The 19,262-nt window shown below is 44.4% G+C and overlaps 1 protein-coding gene across 1 annotated transcript in view; it reads right to left on the bottom strand.

Annotated features, from left to right (window-relative positions):
- rerea (arginine-glutamic acid dipeptide (RE) repeats a) overlaps positions 1-19,262 on the bottom strand; it is a gene marked incomplete in the record, with an annotated part of 88,263 nt that overhangs the window by 30,604 nt on the left and 38,397 nt on the right. Inside the window, 5 exon segments of the mRNA XM_076276948.1 lie at positions 1,902-2,000; positions 6,458-6,557; positions 8,463-8,587; positions 10,142-10,190; positions 18,651-18,755. Coding sequence (XP_076133063.1) covers positions 1,902-2,000; positions 6,458-6,557; positions 8,463-8,587; positions 10,142-10,190; positions 18,651-18,755 — 478 coding nt within the window.

A 19,262-nucleotide genomic window follows, 5' to 3' on the forward strand; every position in this document is an offset into this window, starting at 1 on the left:
CGGCCCTGGAGGGGGTCTTTGCTGTGGCATGGAGAGAGAGAGCGAGAGCGAGAGAGAGAGAGAGAGAGAGAGAGAGAGAGAGAGAGGGGAGAGCATGAGAGGAAGGGAAAGGGATAGAAAGTGGCAGAGAGAGAGAGAGCGAGAGGGATGAGGTGGGGGGTTGGAAGGGTGATGAATAAATGAGGTGCAGCAGGCCTGCTCTCTGCATGAAGGTTAGGGCTACATTTACACCTGTCCCTCCAGGCGGCATGGCTGGAAAGGCACAAGCTGAAATCAGATCAGCAGGGGCCCAGCCACCCCGTCCATGGTTATACCAGCCTGGCCTGACTGACTGGGCATGGTGTGTGTGTGTGTGTGTGTGTGTGTGTGTGTGTGTGTGTGTGTGTGTGTGTGTGTGTGTGTGTGTGTGTGTGTGTGTGTGTGTGTTACTAGGCCCTCCAGCTGCTCAAAGGAGCATAAGTGTTACATCAGAGATATAACCTGATGGAAGAGAAGCCTTCAGTTCACCCACTCTCTCTCTGCTACAGCTGTGATCTACTGCTTTAAGGAGATACAATCTACTAGTTGACATGCATATAAAAATAACAAAAAAAATAATGTGTAGTGTACTGTACTGGTGTACTGATTAATAAAACCAGAACTTTCTGGACCTTCCTGTTTCTGCGTGTCGAAAGACGAGAGTGTGATGACTGCTGCCTGGCCAGTGGAATTTGGTGGCATGCAGGGACAAGCGTGTCACAGAACAACCAATCACAATGCCAGCGCTGGTGGACTGCCCTCAGCAATAGCCCATAAATAAACAAAATTAATGACCAGTTGGGCATGAGGACGGGGGCCTTAATCGGTTTCGATTAGCTGCTGACAGAGAGGCCTGGAGTTCTGTTTATTCCAAAGTGCCTGTCACATCGGTACAGAAGCTGAGGAGCTCAAATCTAGTTCAGTCCTTAACATCTGACATGTGCAATGCCAACATGCCAGATGCCACCTGCTATATCGCAGATAAATACAAGGAACATACACGGAATACACATTTCACTTCAACTCAAGCATTTTATTAGAACGATTTGTGATTTGTGCTATTCCCTGCTGATAACTCAATGTACATGTCTATTCAATAGCTAACCATCACAGACAAAAGGAACTAGCATCTGCCAAGGCCCAACAAAACAAGATAGTTTCTAACTGAAATACATGTGGTTGAGCAGAGTACTGTAGGACATGCAGGCCAAGTGGAATATTGGCAGTTTCTGATTCAAAGAGAAATAAAATCAAATTCACTTTTATGAGTAACTGGGTGGGGATAAAATGCAAACTTCTGAGGCACCGTTTGGGTGGGCTTGGAACCTGCATTTACCGTGACCTCGAGTTCACAGCCTTTTTGTCACTAGTCTGTAGTCTGATCCACTGTAACAGGATAAAGAAAACAACTTCGTTCCTATAGTCTGGATAACACTCAAAATCCAATTACACAAAAGGAAACAATTTTCACATAATTTTCGGCCCTATTTTCTTTTAAGCTTTATTTAGGTTTTCAGCACTTGGTGTGTTTTGTTTCTTGCTGGTCGTCTGAGAGTCCATCATTCAGATGAAGATGTGTTCTGCAGACCATAAACAGGATGCAGCTGCCCTGCTCTCCTGGAGGAGTCCTGTCTGAACAGAATGCAAACTGCTGCCGGCTGTTGGGCAGAGGTTCAGACCGAACACACACGCACACGCGCACACACACATACACTCACAAACACACTGGAAGACACCTACATGCACACACACTGTTTTGGATGAAGGTGTGTGGGTGTGGGCAGACACAAACACATACATCTCCACCCAAACACTTTCCAAACCAATCATTAGTCCACCAACCACCCTGCAAAAGAAAAAAAATAAATATTCTGGCTTCTTACCACTTCGTCCTCTGACCAACACTTCTCGATGAGTTTGGGCACAGGCTTCTTGACCAGCCGCTGTAGGGCCTTCCCAGCGTCGTAACTACTCTCGTGCAGCTGTGGAGAGAGAGGCAAAGGAACATATAAAACATACATACACCTTTAAAACGTTCTCTTAAAAAAAACAAAAAATAATACGACCCAACATACTATACTATACTAAATTCCTGCATCTCAGTGTATGGAGGCAAGGTTAAGTTTCCACATTTTTTGTGTCGTTTGGGTTTTGTCAGGGAGAGTGAGGAACTGGTGCTATTTGATTTTCCTTTGTGTGCGGGTGTGTGAGCCTTCGATATGTCAAGAGCAGCAGAGTTTGGACAGCTGGGCCCTGAATCTGAAAGCCATTAACCAGAAAGAGAGAGTGAAAGAAAGTGAGAGTGAGAGAGAGAGAGAGAGAGAGAGAAAGAAAAAAAGAAAGAAAGAGTGAGAGAGAGCGGGAAGCAATGAGAGTCTGGTCTACGTGGCAGGCAGCAGACTCAGGCAGCTTAACTAAAATAACCTCGGCTTCGCCTTCCATCAGCTAAGCCCAGAACGCGATGTACAGCCTCATGCCACTGGAAAACTAGAGGCAAGGCCCCGACCCTCACTCTCATTAATACCGTATGGATCCACCGTACGCCACCATGCAAGTTTTTACAGCAGCGCTTCGTCACGCTTTCACAAGCTGTCCATCTCTGACGGGAAACTAATTAAACAGAGCCGAGCTACTGTATGTGTTAAACGACGCTTCTGTAGGAAAATCTCTTTCGCTCGCTCTCGTTTGCTTAATTAGGCCAAGCAGTACCGCAATTTCACTGGAAGAGCCGGCAATAATGTATCGCTAATGAGACAAAGAGAGGCCATGCTGTGATCTGAGTGACGGCGTTCAGATTACAACCAGTTGACAATGGGAAGCAGAGATTTGGCGCCGACTATAAGATCTGTACATAAACAGCGTTAGCCTTCTATGTGCTGGCACGACGAGAGAAGACAATGGAAGGCAAGATGAAGAGAAAAAACTGAATCAGAGATACACCACGATGACAACAAACAGCTCTAGGACAAAAGCACTGTCTAAGTCGCTTCAGCAGAGGCAGCTGCTGAGGGAAAGCAGGTAGTCAAACAACAGAGGCCAATTTTGACGAGGGGGGCAAATACACGTATTGGAATTGCAAATTAAGTGTGTGTGTGTGTGTGTGTGGTTGGGTGTGTGCGTGGTTGGGTGTGTGCTAGAAAGGTCAAGAAACGCTGAACCGCAGACAGCATTAATTCAGCAGTCATCTCTTTTCCTATCTGAATGCAAATGTCATATTTATGGCACACTTAGTTCATTTGCTCGGCGTGTGTTTGCTGCATTTGTTTGGAGAGAGAGCGAGGAGCAAGAAAAGGCGGGAAGAAAAAGAAACGGAGGAGAGAAATCGCCATTATCATGCGTCAGTGTGCCGCAGGGCAGCAGAGGGCTGGATTAGCATAGCCTGCCATTCTTCACAGGCAAGACTGCTTCATTCTCTCTCTCTCTCTCTCTCCCTTTACTCTGTGCCTCATCTAACCTGCCAGTGAGCTGTCGGACCCCCATGTAGACTAGACACCCCACCCCTACCCTGCTCCGTCACCCCTCAATCCCCCTTGCCCCATCTACCCATCTAAGCTGCTCTCTCTGCTTGTCGGGGGCCCACTGTGCATTAAAAAGGCTGTGAATTACACCTCTTCTCCCAGATAGTAGCTGTCGCAATTGACGCTGCACTGTTCAGCAAAGCCAGTCTGGAGATCTGGACGGGTCTGCAGTCTCCTCTGGCCTCCGTGTCTTAAGGTGTCGATCCTGAGGCGAGGGGGACTGATTCCTGATCAGTCCTAAATCTCTCCAGGGGGGTTGGCGGAGGAAGAAAGTGCACTGAAATTTAAACATTTCTCTTTCCACTCTGCAACTAGCACACACGGTGACGTGTCTGGCCCGTCAGGAATGTGCTGTTTGATTACAATCTCGGTGCCAGTCGTGCTTTTAATGTGGCATACGCAGCTGAGATATCAGAGAGAATTCCAGCGAGGAATGTGGACGTCTGCAAGGCAGCATTAATGTTTGTGCTCTGCTGATTTACATTGCAGATGTTCAGGCTCCCTTAAAAATGTGGCGGTGCAAATGTATTCACAGTCTGCCACACCACAGGATCCACATTAATCGTATCTTAGGCGTCCTGGGGTATGTAAGGTTTATTATACTTCCCCAATACACAGACACTGCGCAATGCGCTAAGATGAAGTAGTTCAAACCCAGTGTTGTGTCCAAGGCATGCGTTTTCAGAAAAATCTCAACGGCTCCTTCAGAAATAGTCTTTGCATCTGCACGGATAACAGCACAACAGGCTTGTTCCCACACAAACAATTGCCAGCGCAGCAATTCCTTTGCTTGCAGACGCACAGAGTCAGAATAAAAAAAATAAAAAAAAAGAGAAGAAAACGACGATGTCGGGTCCTGCTAAAGCAATTTCCTTACAGCTCAACTCCCGAGCGATCCATTACAGAGCAAATGATTCTTCCTGGTGCCTGCGGTAGCCCAGCGAGGCCGCCGCTGCCGCTCCGTGGCTTCCTCCTCTCAAATACACCACTCCTGGCTGTGACCAATTTAATTGGCCCACTTCTTTTTATGTGCATCTCGCTCTTTTCTATTGCATTTCACAGTCAAATTGTTATGAGAGAAGGGGATGGGGGAGGAAAAAAGGAAGCCATGTTTGAGGAAATAGGGGGGTGTTCTATGATTATCTTTTTTTTGCCGATTTGGATGACTAGAAACCAGGAGAGGGGGACTGGCGAGAGAGAGTGTGGATGTAAAACTTCAAAAGATTAACTTATTATTTCATATAGCTGCTGTGTGTGGCCATATTAGATGTTTGTCGACTTGGGCGGTGCACGAGTGTTGTGCAGCAGCAGAGAACGGTGTCAGGATTCTTGACACCCTTCTCGAGGCCGTATTTCATCGGCTTGCCGGATAAGGTGTTGATCACACGCCAGGCGACGAGCTCCTCTCTAAACAAATACGGCAGAAGCACGCAGCGGCTTTAACGGCAGCGTGTATATTAACTACCCTGCGGCCTGCCCAGAATAACACAAATCTACTTTTCCCCTCCAGCTGAGGCATACCTTCAAGTAACACAATCATTGCGCGAGCCCCCTGCTCTTGAAACTTGATGAGTGTTTATGTCACACCTGTACGGACCCGTCAGGCTTCAAAGAAGGGGACAGAGTTATTTTTGACAAACCCTGGACTCAGCAACAGCCCCAGAGACCACCCCCAGCCCCATGTGACCTACCTAATCAGGGGCTTTGAGCTATAAACCTGGATATTAATCTTTATATGAGCAACGCTATGATAAAGTGATGAGTGGGTCAGCGCTGGGCCTTCTCCCATAAAAGAGAACATAACAATAACACAGGCAGCATCTTCAATTTACGATGATTACAGGAGACCAGGTCGGGCCTGTTATGCAAGCCATTAGCAGGCTCCAAGGGCCCTCTCTGCATACTGCATTTGACTTGCTAAAAGCAATTAACAGTAAATCCATCGCTGCAACACAGAGGCGGAGGAGGAATATTAACAGTAAAAAAAAAAAAAAAAACAATCTGCAGCGGCCAGATTTATGCTTTGGGGTTTGCCCGGGCTGATGATCACTTCTTACAGTGAAAGGGGGAACAAATCGCTCCCTGCCTCTCTGGCACGCGGGCGGTAAATCACACCTGCGGAAAGCCAAAGGAGGAGCAGCTCTTCCCCCTGACCAGTGGCGGATGGGCGGCCGCTGCCTTTTGTTGCTGGCGGCGGACATTTTGAGATCCCTGGTGGAAAGACTACCGCATCTGTGGCGGGTTATTTCCTCAGCCCTGTCATCCCATTTTCAGAGGCGCTGTTTCTGAGGGAAGCCAGCAGAACTTTGAACCGACAAGCTCAAATTCAAGGCGTGTGTGTGTGTGTGTGTGTGGGGTGGGGGGCGTTTTTGATTCTGCTGCTGCGGCTGCTTGTGACTTATCTGAATGTGGCACACATGAACTCCTCGGGTGGGGCTGGGTGAATACGGCTCGTTATATCTGTTGCCTGATATTTATTCATGTTTTCCGGGCAGGCAACACTAATTAGTAGCGCCTTTCATTTGCCTCCTGTGTCAAGAGGCGCATTCTGATACAGCAGACATCTGGTGCTTGTGTCTCTGCGACGGGGAGTGTGAGAGGCTGGGCGCTCATGATAGGAGGGTGACACTGTTTCCCCTCTTCCGACACCTCCTCCTCATCCAAGTCTGCCAGTTCCTATGAAGCACTGAGCACTGATTACTTTGCAGTGATTCCCCAGACAGTTTAAATCTGCGTGTGGGCTCAGATCTCCTCACACAGTTCTCGCCACTGTGTACTTCTTCAAAGAGAGACCCTTCTGCTGCTCTCTACCATGTTGTGTAGTGTAATTACTTTTGGTGAGTGATTTAGAAAGTACATTTTTGCCATTGTGTGTGTGTGTGTGTGTGTGTGTGTGTGTAGAATTTAGAAGTGCCTCTTACAGTGTTTAGCGCATTGAGTGTGGTGTCGTCTCTGGAAGCAGCTAGGCAGCCATCCTCTGTGGAACCTCCGTCACACATCCCCGCAAACGCTGCCATGCTCCTGTGCACACACAAACAGACACCACATATTAATCAATTATAGTAATTTCCTGTGAATTAGCCGCATTGTGTATAAACCGCAGGACAGTGTTTTATCCAAGTTAAAAAAAACAAAACCTTATTAATACCATATTAACTGCGCCCTTGTATTAACCTCATAGCTGAAGAAATTTAGCAAAATCAATGTATAAACCATGGCTAATAGTTGGGAAATTCTGGTAAGAGAGAGGTACACATACAACAACTTCAACAGTGACAAAAAAACAAAACAACTTCAAACAACGGAAACACACTCTTAATTTAATAAGTACTGGCCCCAGCAGTGGCGCGTCTGGCTGGGGCACCTGCACTGTACGCCGGCGACCCGGGTTCGATTCCCGTCTTGTGGTCCTTTCCGGATCCCACCCCGACTCTCTCTCCCACTCACTTCCTGTCAATCTTCACTATCCTATTTAATTAAAAGCATAAAAAGCCCAAAAAATATACAAGTACTAAAGCTTTAGCCTCCTCAGATAGATAAGGATGGCTTCCTCTAGCACTCCCAACACATATGGGCAGCTGAGACTGGACATTAGGGGTTTGGAATAGTAACATAATAATTCAATACTAATATCCCATTTTGGCTATTTTATAATGCATTGAATCATGGTAGAATCTGTGCTACTACAGTAGCATAGTGTAGCATAGCATAGCACAGGGATGGGCAAACTACGGCCCGCGGGCCGGATCCGGCCCGCCAAGCACTTTCATCCGGCCCGCCGAGCATTTCATTTAGGCTAGTTATCAGGCTGCTCGCTATTTTTTTCCTGCGATAGACGTTGGTTAGCTTTACTGCAAACTGCTTTTCACTCTCCTTAGATAACGTTTACAATGTCAATGTCAAAACATCATGTTAAATAGAGATAACATCATGTTAAACTAAGTTAACTCTTAGTTATCTCCTTTGCAGCAGATCTAACGTGAACATATGCAATCCATTTAATTGGGAACGCGTCTGCACTCACGAGAGGGAGAGGGAGAGAGAGCCGCAGGTTCCAGCTGGCTTGTGATTGTTGATAATTGATATCTCCTTATAAGAAAGTTTTAAAAGGAAATCATGAAGGCAACAGTAGTTCCCACTACTGACCATTTAAAAACTGTGAGAGGGCCCAGCCGTAGGTACAGCACTAGCCATAGTGGAGCAGGCAGAAGATCATTGAGAAATAAACGTGAATTAAAGCGACTGTCTTAAAGCGATAGTGTACAATTTATACATTTGTTAAACAGCATAAAATTAGCAGTATTTTTAAAACAAATTAGCAGTATTTTAAAACAAATACTTTTCATTCTAAATTATAGGCTATAAAAATGTTTTTTTTTAGGCGTGTGGTGTGGGGGGGGGGGGGGGGGGTTGTGTGGCCCGCCGGCCAATTTTCAAAACCTAATGTGGCCCTTGAGCCAAAAAGTTTGCCCACCCCTGGCATAGCACATAAGTTAGGCTACCATGGTATGCTACAGTATATAGTAGAATTTAATCTACCTTGTCACTGTTAATTAATTTAGAATGTTGCAATCCTAATTAACAGTGGATCTGAGACTGTTCTGTGTTTCTGTTTTGTGTAACACATGTAGCCTACACAATGCAGAGAAATGAAAAGGATACCACAGAATTCACAGTCTAATGAAGACCCCTCTGAGTTTGTAGAGACTTGTTGCAAGTGACATACAGGAAAGACCAGAAGCTATCCACCTTAAGCTCTCGATAATGCACCCTCAAAATAGCAGTGTTGCTACTGTAACATGAATAACCAGTTCAATCAACGATGTGAACAATCAGTTAACACTGTCAGTTGTTGGAATATTTCAATATTATTCATATGCATACCCCTAATGAACATCTGAAGCAGGTGGAGAAGGAGACACTCACCTGGCTGCCCTAAGGTACATGAGCAGATCACAGTCGTTGACCCCCGGCATCCACACCAACTCCTCTTTCTCAGTCACGGACTGGCCGCCAGGGGAGGGAAAGGGCTGCAGGTCTGGGAGCTTGGCCTGGTTTCAGAGGAAAGCAGCGAGCAGAGGTCAGACTACAGGCAGCCACACACACACACACACTCACTCACTCACTCAGTGTAATAAAAACAATGTCTCTACTGGCTCATACTTGCAATGCTTTTCTGAGTGACCTGATTAGAGAGAAACACAAATCAGTGGGGATAAATATTGGAATGAAGCCTTTTAAATAATTCAGGCAAGCTAAATAAAAAAAACAGTTGTTTGTGCGAAGGCTTCATCGCTCTAGGGTTACACTTTGTTACTGTCTGTGTTATTGGTAAACAGATGTTCTCAGTGGAGAAGCTAACGCTAACTATGGTTACTCAAGTGAGTGAGGGCCCGGCCAATTCTGGAATTGATTGTTGGCTGCCGTAAAGTCAAATTATAGATACTTTAATACATATGTATAATACTGCGAGTCTATAGTTCCGCATTTTTACAAAGGTCATTGTTAACGGCAACCATTGCCCTCTTATCATGCTGTACCTACTCAATAATACAGTCATTACAGAGAACCGGTATCATCAGGACCAAACATGACCCTGTTCATGTATTTTACATTACTTTGGACAATGCAGCCACAAAGGCAACACTAAAGGAACAGTTAACTGGACCTGCACTTGTAAATCGATCCTTGGTTGAACTGAACGGCTTCAACGGAGGAACAAACATTGGAGAGTGAGGGATCCTATTCTTTGCTCCAGTCTAATCTATCCGAGTTCACACGTGGCTGTGCAGTTGGGAGCTGAATGATGGGTTCATGACGCGGGAGCGACTGGAAGTCGTTTCGGCAGAGTGCGCGTGATGTGCAACTCGGCTTTCTGTTTCATCCGCTCCCGTTGGAGCCGTCGACAGGGCCTGCCTGGCACTGTAATTATTCCACGCGAGAGCTGTGTGTCGGCAAGGACGTGGGCTTCAAAAAATCGTCTGGCAGTAATTGCTGGTGCCGTTCCGCCTTTTATTTTATAGGTCCATTTTTTGCCCTACCTCTCAACACAGAATGAAGATTTTTCTGGAAGTGTGGTGGCCATGTTATATCTCATATCTGAGCAAGACCTGATATCTCTATTGCTGCTCTCTTTCTCTCTCTAGCTCTCCATTATTGAGGTCACACCAACTTATGGTTAGAGATTAAAGTTTGATTTGATATTGGTTATTCATATATACACATACTCACATACACACAAACAGCCCCAAAGTGTGTGTTCTTTATGTGTGCCATCTTTTAATCTTTTTGAATATACTACGTATTGCTCATATTTATTCTCTCCATTGTGCATATTAAGAGTCTGTGGATAAGCTAAATGGGAGGTAGCACCGAACTATTCCTTTTGAACGCTGTATTTGAGAGGTAAGGATTTTGCAGGAATTACTATGATGCACAGGTGGGACTGTCATCGTCTTGTCCAGTGTGTCTAGGCAGTTGACTGAGGTGTGTTGTGCGCCCTGGAATGCCTGTGATCTGAACAGGTTGAAAGTTACAGGTGGAGGGTTGTGGGCAGGTTTCGTGTGACATGTTTAGTATGGGTACTGTGAGGGGACACACTGTACCTGGTGGCTGGGACCCACTCGGATCTCCCCTTGTGTGCTGTTTAGCCGCCTGCAACACAAAAGAGAAGGGAACATATTGTGAGAAAACACAGAAACATTCAATCAAATAGAGAAATCTCAGTACACCTCTGAATGATTTAGAGTCTAGTCTAGGAGATCAGTTTAGCATGTAATCATGGTAAGGAGATATCCATCTCAGTTTTAAATAGCGACTGCATGAAGCTGGTGAGATTATTAGGTGATACATCTGGTGATCATAACACAGCCTTATCCTCCTACTGAGCCCAACAGAAACAAATGTGTATTTTCTTCTGTTCCAGGGCCCAAGGCACACAAACACAAACAAACAAAACAACGCTGACTTGTGGCACACTGAGGAGAACAAAGAGGCTGAAAGAGTGAGCTCCCGGCAAAGCCTCATTGTTTAGGCGGAGAGGTACAGTACACCACCTCACCCCACCAGCCCCCCCCCCCCCCCCACCACCTCCTCAAAGCGAGAGATGATATGAGGGAGTAGCGGCAGGCACCGCTGAAATGGCTGCCGTGGCGAAAAAGAGAGCCGGTCGCCATGGCAACCACAATTTAATAACAGTGTTCCGATCTCCAGCTGCAGTGGATTAAAGAAAATGACAAGACTCCCCCTCTCCTTTCTTTTTTAATGCCCCCCCCCCTTTTCCAAAAAAGCCCCTTTCCGGTTGCCAGGGCAACGCAAGAAAATTTTTCATATAGCCCCTGCACGCGAGAGAGCAGCCCAGAAACTGTCACGATGATTTGCATCCGGAGAAACTCTCACTCCATTCGCGGTGAGGTGGGGGTAGTAAAGGGGATTGAGGTGGGGTGGGGGGGTCAGGCTGAACCTGGCTGGAAACTGGAGAGGCTCTAGCTCGGCTTGCTTGCCTGCTTGTGTTTCAAGCCTTCAAATCATAAACCTCTCTTCTGACTATGTTTCATAAACACCAGTCTCCCCCCTACACTCCTACACAACCACATCCTCTGTGTGCAGGAATGGTCTGAAAGGAGAGGTCCATACGGCGGACAGATGCACAGGGCACGGAACAGGCTGAAATATTAAACAAATCTCCCCCATGAAAGAGAAATATGTTAGAAAATAAATGAAGTAGGCTGGGGATTAAGTAGCTCTTTCTTCAAAAAGCAAAGGGGGAGTTTCGGCATAACTTACAGGAAAACACTTAACACCGTTCTCAACTATGTATTTTCTTACTCCCATGCAGATGGACAGCAACAGCGTTTGAAACAGGCTTGCCAAGAGCACATGCTGAGTGTAACGTGCAAAAACCAGGTGATCTCTCGACAATCCACTTTCAGCTGTGTGTCGAGTCCGCGAGACATGGCCTGGGAACTGCAGCAGAGCTCCTGAACACGTCTGCTATAAAGATTTTGGCAGAGCCAGGGCGGGGAAACGACAGGCGCTTGCACAGGAGACGGGGATCTATAGGCAGCCATAGCACAACCTTTACAAAAGTCTTGGCACTGAAAAGTTTAGAAGGAATTCCTCCAAGCAAGAGGGTCAGAAAGTGAGCAAAAACAGATGTACGAAATGTATGTGTACATCTATATAACATGAGATGCTGAATTTCTTGACTTTGTATTTTGAAAAACATCTCAGGAGGAGTCAGTCATGTTTGTCATCCATCAAACAGCCACAAAATAAATAATATTATAAGCTATCCATCAGCCAACCCATCTGCAGAGACCAAATCTCTGTTCCACATTATTCAGCTGGCCACAAGTTTGCACATATCACCCAATAACATAAATTGCAGAATTCTGCACTTTTGCATGGTGGGCTATGGATATAACTTTGTTTCTTTGTTCAACAAAAAAAAACACCCCATTGATGTCCTACTGAACAACATTTTATAACCCCAGAATTAAGAGTGCATCATCCTAATTTAACGGTGTATTGCTTAGGCCTAAAAATATAACTTAAGACTTAGTATACCCTCTTGTTCAATAACCTATTATGCCAAAAATGGAAGCTTAAGCACTAATACTACTACAACAGCTACTAATAATAATAACAACAATAACAATGTCATATTAGATATAACAAGTAACTAGAATCTATACATCACAAATCTAACAAATGTCTTTATACCAACAACAATACAACACACAGACTTTGTTCTGTTGTAACAGTCTTTGTCTGTTGAACCCACAGACAAACTTCATTCATAAAGTTGGCTATTCAACTGCACTTTATCTGATCCAGTGTGTGTGTGTGTGTGTGTGCTTGGGGGTGGGGAGGTGTGTGTGTGTGGGGGGTGGGGGAGTGGGGGATTGGTCAGTTCAGCCCCAAACCTTGTGTCCACAAGTCATTTTCCTTCATTGCAGCTCTCCGAGTCTATTATATACTAGTAATGCTTTTATGGACTTATTGCACCATAAATAAGCATCTAAAACAGGACCCATGCTCAAATTAATTTCATGATGAGTGATACCTTACCATTTGACTTTCATCAGAAATCACATTAGAAATCCACAACTCCAAAACTGAAGAGGTTAATGTCTGAGTATAATGGATTTATTACTCTTACAAAGCTACAGTTTTATATTTATAACACAACACAGGATCAAAGTAACACAATAATGCTATAAATAATAAGTTGTGCTCATGAAGTCATGAATTTACTTCATCCACAACTTTTCTAAAGCCCAATTAATTGTTTTTATTTTTCCCAAGTTCAAGTTGTTTATTTTGCTTTCCTCTGCTTGATATATTGTTCATAGTTTGTATTTGCCTATTTGTCACCAGTGTGCATCCTTACAATCCAAGGTAGATTAGGCATGCCCCACTAGGTCTTCTGTAGTAACTTGTCAGTTGCCACGACAGTTTTCTGAATGAAATGAGCATCCAATCCACCGCAAATACTCTGCACAGCATTTAACTCGACCACGAACAGTAATCAAGACAAACCCCGCCCCTTCCACCAATCTCATCCAATCCTCGCACGACTGTAACACTGTCATAACATTGCATAAATACAACGAAAGGTCCAAACTTTTCTTGATATTAATGCTAACGCAGACTGCTACTTCATCAGGAATCATAGTGCTTCTGCACAATGAGCATAAACGTACACAAAGCTCCCAGACACCTCCAACGCCATGTCATCTCAATTGTAAACACGAGAACATAAAAGTACTGCAAAATGGAGTCCCTAATGCACAGCTTCTCTTTCTAATAAGGCAACAATAATAAGAACGTTGCTTCACTAACAATAGCCTACTAGTCGCTACACTGCCATGGCAGATGTGCATGCTGCGGTTACATATTTGAATGAATAAATTGTAGCGACGCTGGCAAATGTAACGTTAGCCAGACGACTTCCTACAAGCCACTTCGCTAAAGGTTTATGGTGTGTATTCTACAATGCCACTACACAGCGAATACCGATTATATTCCGTGCATGCTGGTGACATGCGTTCGCGATAACAATTTATGTCATTGACAAAGAAATAACGATACGCCTGCAAGAATAAAAACCACAAAGGTAAACACGTCAGCGAGTTCAGATGGAACAGAGACAGCAGCAAGTACAGCGCAGATTTACAGCTTAACAGGTGAAGCCGAATGTGCAAACCTACCTTCGCGGACTGAATAAGTCGTCCATGATGCAGACGAAGCTATTGCGTTTTTAAATTTGACAGTTTGTTGGCCAAGGTGGTTTACACAAACTCTCCTTTCGCACCTATTTCTAGGTACTCAAAATGGAGGCTCAGGCAATCGCTCGGTGAGATTTTCACTGAGCTTGTGCTGTGACCTCAGCCTTCACGCGCCGCGTACAGAGTTCCCGTTCCGACAGACACAACTGAGCATGTGCCACGACCTTACACACAGACACACGCTGGAAACGCAATCCATCTCCTCCGCACGTCTGCTCCATAAACAAGGCCGAGTCGCGAGGTTGCTGACGCCCCGTACAGCATACCAAACAAGCGGAGCGGGGAGGGAGGGAGACAGCCGGAGAGGGTGATAGACTGTGATTGAGTGGGGCCCCAGCGGAGGGGGCTCGCAATAGGCAACAGCGGAGATGTATCGCAGCGACTATGCAAGCCCCCAGATTCTCAAGCCCTCTTTTCCCCCCTTTTCATGATTTTCAGGGGAAAATGGAAATCCTTTATTGTCACCTCACACTGACTGTTGTGCCAGCCCTCTATAATAGCTTTGCAGGGTTTATTTTCCTTAAGGGAGCACATCTTTACCAGCAGGAGTTTGCCTTCATTTCTGGTTGCCTTTCATTTATGGAATATAAAATTAGAGCCTATGCCAGCACAAACATATCTTCAAATGTTCAATTAAAAAGATAGAGATTCTCCCATGTTGTATCATTTCAATATCTCACTTCTACATCAAGGGTGTCTAAACAAAAGAAACATTTGAACAACTCCAGTCTGAATAGTCTAGTCTTGTCTATGGTTTAAATAGGATTGGGACTTTTAATACACATCTAAGTATATCTACTGAAAAGGTTGCTTTGTCCAAAATGTACATGTTTCGAGCACTTCTCTCATCAAGGTTGTGTAAGTGTTCAGACTTGGGAAACAATACTGAAGGTGGATTGCCTACAGAACAACCTGCTGTACTCTTGGAGAGATTAATAAACACAGCATTGTACCCCAGTTCTCGGGGACAATTCCATACTAAAATTGTAACAACTTGCCAAGTGGTGCATTAGTTTCAGAGGGGAAAATGTTTGTCAACTCTGATAAACAGTGATAAGCAGTTAAAGTGCAGTATAATTATCTCCAAATGTTTATGTGCATACATACTTATGGGTCTGTAAACAGAAGGTTCAGAGGGAAACAAATGTAATTATACTATTTCATCTAGACTACATTCAATCACAATACAGATACACCCATATTGAACCACAGCTGCTTCAACCAGTTTTAAAAGGAGAGCTGTGTTTATTAATTATTTTGCTGCAACAAGCAAAGAAACAAAACTATGTTATAGCCTACTTCAGTAATACCATCTTTTTTTGTTTTGGAAAGCCCTGCAATGATACATCTGGTTGTAATAGAAAAATACAGAGAAGTATAACAGGGCACAGATCATATACAATATTAATGGCCACTAATGCTTGACCACATCTGCATGCAGCTAACAAAATACTGTGCTGGAAAACAACATGGCGGTACATTTCAGCCTCCATGACACTCACTGACTCACACCAGCACGAACCCAGTGACCCTCAAAGTGTTTGCGTATTTGCCATCTACCCCAGAGTTAGATAGCTAAAACGAGCTGTAGGCTAACTGGAATAACACACTTCCAGTAAATTATGCTAAGTAAGGCCAACAGTGTCAAACTGGGTTATTGCACACACAGAGAAGGGTATGTCTTATTTTATCTAACTTGTCTTGTCTTATCAAACTCTTGGGTAGACGGCAAAATAAGCTAATTTCTCAAAAAGTTGGTATCTTTCTTTCACAGCAGCATGTGTGGATATAGGCCATCACAAAACAGTAAAGTGCCTTAAAAAATAAAGATAAGTTGATAAACAATGCTACTGCATTCTGGGAAGGACTATGCATCCTAAAATCTCCAAAGTGAGGCACCATCCCCAGACAAAAAGCTGAAAAGTATAGCATACACAAGTCACCCATAACTTGTACTTTGTAGGCACATTCATAGAATGTGACAGAATGACACAGCTGAGACAGCAAAGACATGGGACCTTTTTGTTAAGTAAATATCAGACTGTCCCATTCACAACACTCAAGATGCATGTGTCTGTGCTTTCAGCTACCACATATATTTCATTAGTTCAGTGGTTCAGGTGTACATGTAGGGAATGTTGTAGGGGATATTTCACAAAGGAAGACTTTTTTATGGGAATGAGCTCTAGCTCATGATGAACATAAACACATTTAAGCTGTTTTGAAAGGGCTTGTTGAATGTCAAATCAGTTTGTAGTATTATGTTAATTCTAAAAATAAAGTTCTCACTAGGTCTTGTTCCAAGAGGCTGATACATGTACCACAAGAAATGCGAAACGGCTGGATAAACAGGAGTTTGTATCCATTGGAAGGGAGACTATCACTGTACAAGCTGTGTTTTGTACAACAAATCATATCCTTTGACAATGAAATTGCAAGAGATTACACAACCACAGAGAGAACCAAAATAATCCAGCTATCAAATTCTTATGCAGCCCATTAAAGTATGTATATGGAGACAAGGGAATCCTACTCCCTAATGCAATGCATAGGGGTGAAACGATACATTGATATACGATTCAGGGCTCACTGTTGAATAGGCCATCACCAAATAAGACTGAAATCAAAGGATTTCAAAGGATCTCAAACTCATTTATTCACTCCTTGTGCAAAGCACAAAAGTAAAATATCTATCTCTTAAAAGAGTACTTTACAAACTACCTTCCTGAAAATAGGAAAAAATAAGAATAAATCATGTCAAATCACATGTTAACAAATTGTGTCTTCTTCAACTTCTGAACACCTTATATTGCCATATATTTGACAATTTTTGAACCGTGAAATAACACGGTGCATTGTGATGGTTGGTATTGCACTTTTCTTTTTATCACAATATGAATCCAAATAATAACAACAATAATGAATGCAAATTGATAAAAAAAATGCTCTTCAGTTATATCGGTTGGTGAATGAGCAGTAACCTAATATTTCATATTGAACATGCAAACCAACTTGCCTTCTATCTCACAGTTAATTTAAACCTCAAGTTCAAACATGCGACAAGACAAGCATTTCAAATACAACTCATTGTCTGAAAACTTTTGCATAACACTACAGGACAAGAACTGGCATCTATAACAACACCATGACCTGCACAGAACAGGTATCTGAGAGCAGGACTATCTTCTCTCGGTTGGCCATCTCCACTTTCGGTGATCTCACTATCTTGATTTGCACAGGGACAGAAAAGAAAACATCCTGCCACAGACTAGGCCTAACGTCTCTCCATCGAGCCAGACGTCACACGGCACGGAGAGAAGGTATCTGTGTTCGTGACTTAGCACGAACCGGGAGCTGAGCCAGGAGCATATGTTTAGCATTAAGAGCTCCACTGCAGAGGCAAATGAAGTGAGAGAAAGCTGCAGAACGGGGAAAAGTGAATTTATCACCCAATATTTTCTGCCAAGGCAGAAATGTAAAATAATAAAAAACATTGGCGCGGGATGATAAACAGCTAGGGAATGGGCGATGGATCCAAATAACCTCATTTCACTCTTGCAAGCGTCCGACCTAGCAGTCTATGTGGAGAGGAATTTCTGGAGGAAATGGTAATTCAATCCCCGAGCTAAGAAGCAATGGCCACCAGCCGAGGGGTTTAGTAACAAAGCTTACTGCAAAAAGTGACGATCATCTCACCTTTACACTAGTATTAAAGAGAATGACTTATGAAGTGAAGGAAGTGTATGAGAGAGATAATGAGTGCGTGTGTGTGTGTTGTGGAGGAGAGAGCTTGTGAGTGTTGGGATCTCCATGTAGGGTCGGGCGCTGCGTGTGTTTATCTCAAGAGGCCAAGAACTTCTGCCTTTTTAAAGGCTGCTTCCAAACAGGTGTGGGTGATACCAATTAAGCACTCTAGTGCCTTCCGCCAGATAATGCGCTGCGGACACTAGGTCTTTGAGAGACGGGGGTCCTCACACTAGCATAACATGAAGAGTATGCTAAGCAACTTTTATGCAAGTGCAACTAAATCCAACAAAAGCATTTGAGTATACTACCAACACCCACTACTTTACCAACACCCACTACTTTACTCTATGATCAATGACATGAACTGAAGAAAGTGCACAAAATTCATTTCCACAGACACTCCACAAATGACAATAAGAAAGGTTCTAAACCAAAAAAAGGCTGGGTGACCCAATGGTGTGCAAGCACAATATAGAAGGCTCCTTGACATCACCATAGCAATGAATGAAAGAAACAGTAACAGACAAATAGCAGCGAACAGAGCGGATTATTTTTTCTCCCACTGTGGTTTTTGATGACACAAAGCCATTTCATTGAGGGAAGCGAATAAAGGATCACTGGGGATCATTTATCACTGACTCACACAGTGCAAAGCTGCAGGTCCACTCCTCACACGGCAACAATGGCCCAGCGCTTTATGTCACCGAGCAAAACTGCTGACGTCGAGTGTGTGTTGGACTACGGGTCAGAGGAGGGGTTGGCCGCAGTGTGTTTTTACAACCTCCACGACAACCTGCCACCTCCCCCCAGGTCAGAGGAACAACCATTCACGATCTGCAGTCGGGCCTCACGTGACTGTGATGAGATTATCCTGCAGTTGCTTGGAGGGAGAGAGGGGCTGGGGCTTTGTGGGGAAATGCTCAACAATGTATGCACAAACCAGGCATGTGATGGCGCACAAACCAGGCATGTGATCTCACACACACAACAAGCCTTGCTGGGACATCGCCGGGGGCTGGCCAAAAGTGGGGATACAGGGATGGTTGGAGGGAGGAGGGGTGGGGTCAGTCCTTACCTTGTCTCTGGGTTGTATCCCAAGATATAGAAGAAGGAGTCGATGCGGGCTTTGAACTCCCTGGCGGCGAATATGTCGGAGAAGTGGGTGATGTTACACTTTCCCCTGTACCCAAACAACAACAAAATATAGGTTAGCTCGGGAGAAAAAAAAATAAAAAATCAATGTCTATGTTATGTTTGGTCTTGTGGTCGTCTGAAAGAACACTACTGAAAACTGTAGTGGGAGGTGTGTGGGTGTTATTGTTGTGTGTGTGTGTGTGTCTCTTTCTGTGTGTTTGAAGTGGAGGAACAGGAGAGAAGCTGTCTCTCTCGCTGTCATCAACACCAGCAGCAGGTCTCCAGTCTCCTCCAACTTTCATTCCTCTCCAGGTAGATAGCTCCAGCTCAAGCCCCAAATAAAAGATGAATGCTAGCACTACACACACACACACACACACACACGCACACACACACACACACACACACACACACACACACACAGCGCAGCTACATCTTGATAGCATTTTATATTCTGATACATTTTAGTTCTCTGCACTACCTCTCTGTTCTCTCTCCCTTTCCTGCTCGTTTTTCTTCTCGAGTGTCTGAGCCTATCAAAATAATAGGCATC

Source organism: Alosa pseudoharengus, unplaced genomic scaffold (assembly GCF_046254945.1).
Source record: "Alosa pseudoharengus isolate Yale_2024_CS ecotype anadromous, Long Island Sound unplaced genomic scaffold, YU_APseudo_1.1 YU_APseudo_1.1_scf_9, whole genome shotgun sequence".
In the NCBI taxonomy this organism is placed as follows: domain Eukaryota; kingdom Metazoa; phylum Chordata; class Actinopteri; order Clupeiformes; family Clupeidae; genus Alosa; species Alosa pseudoharengus.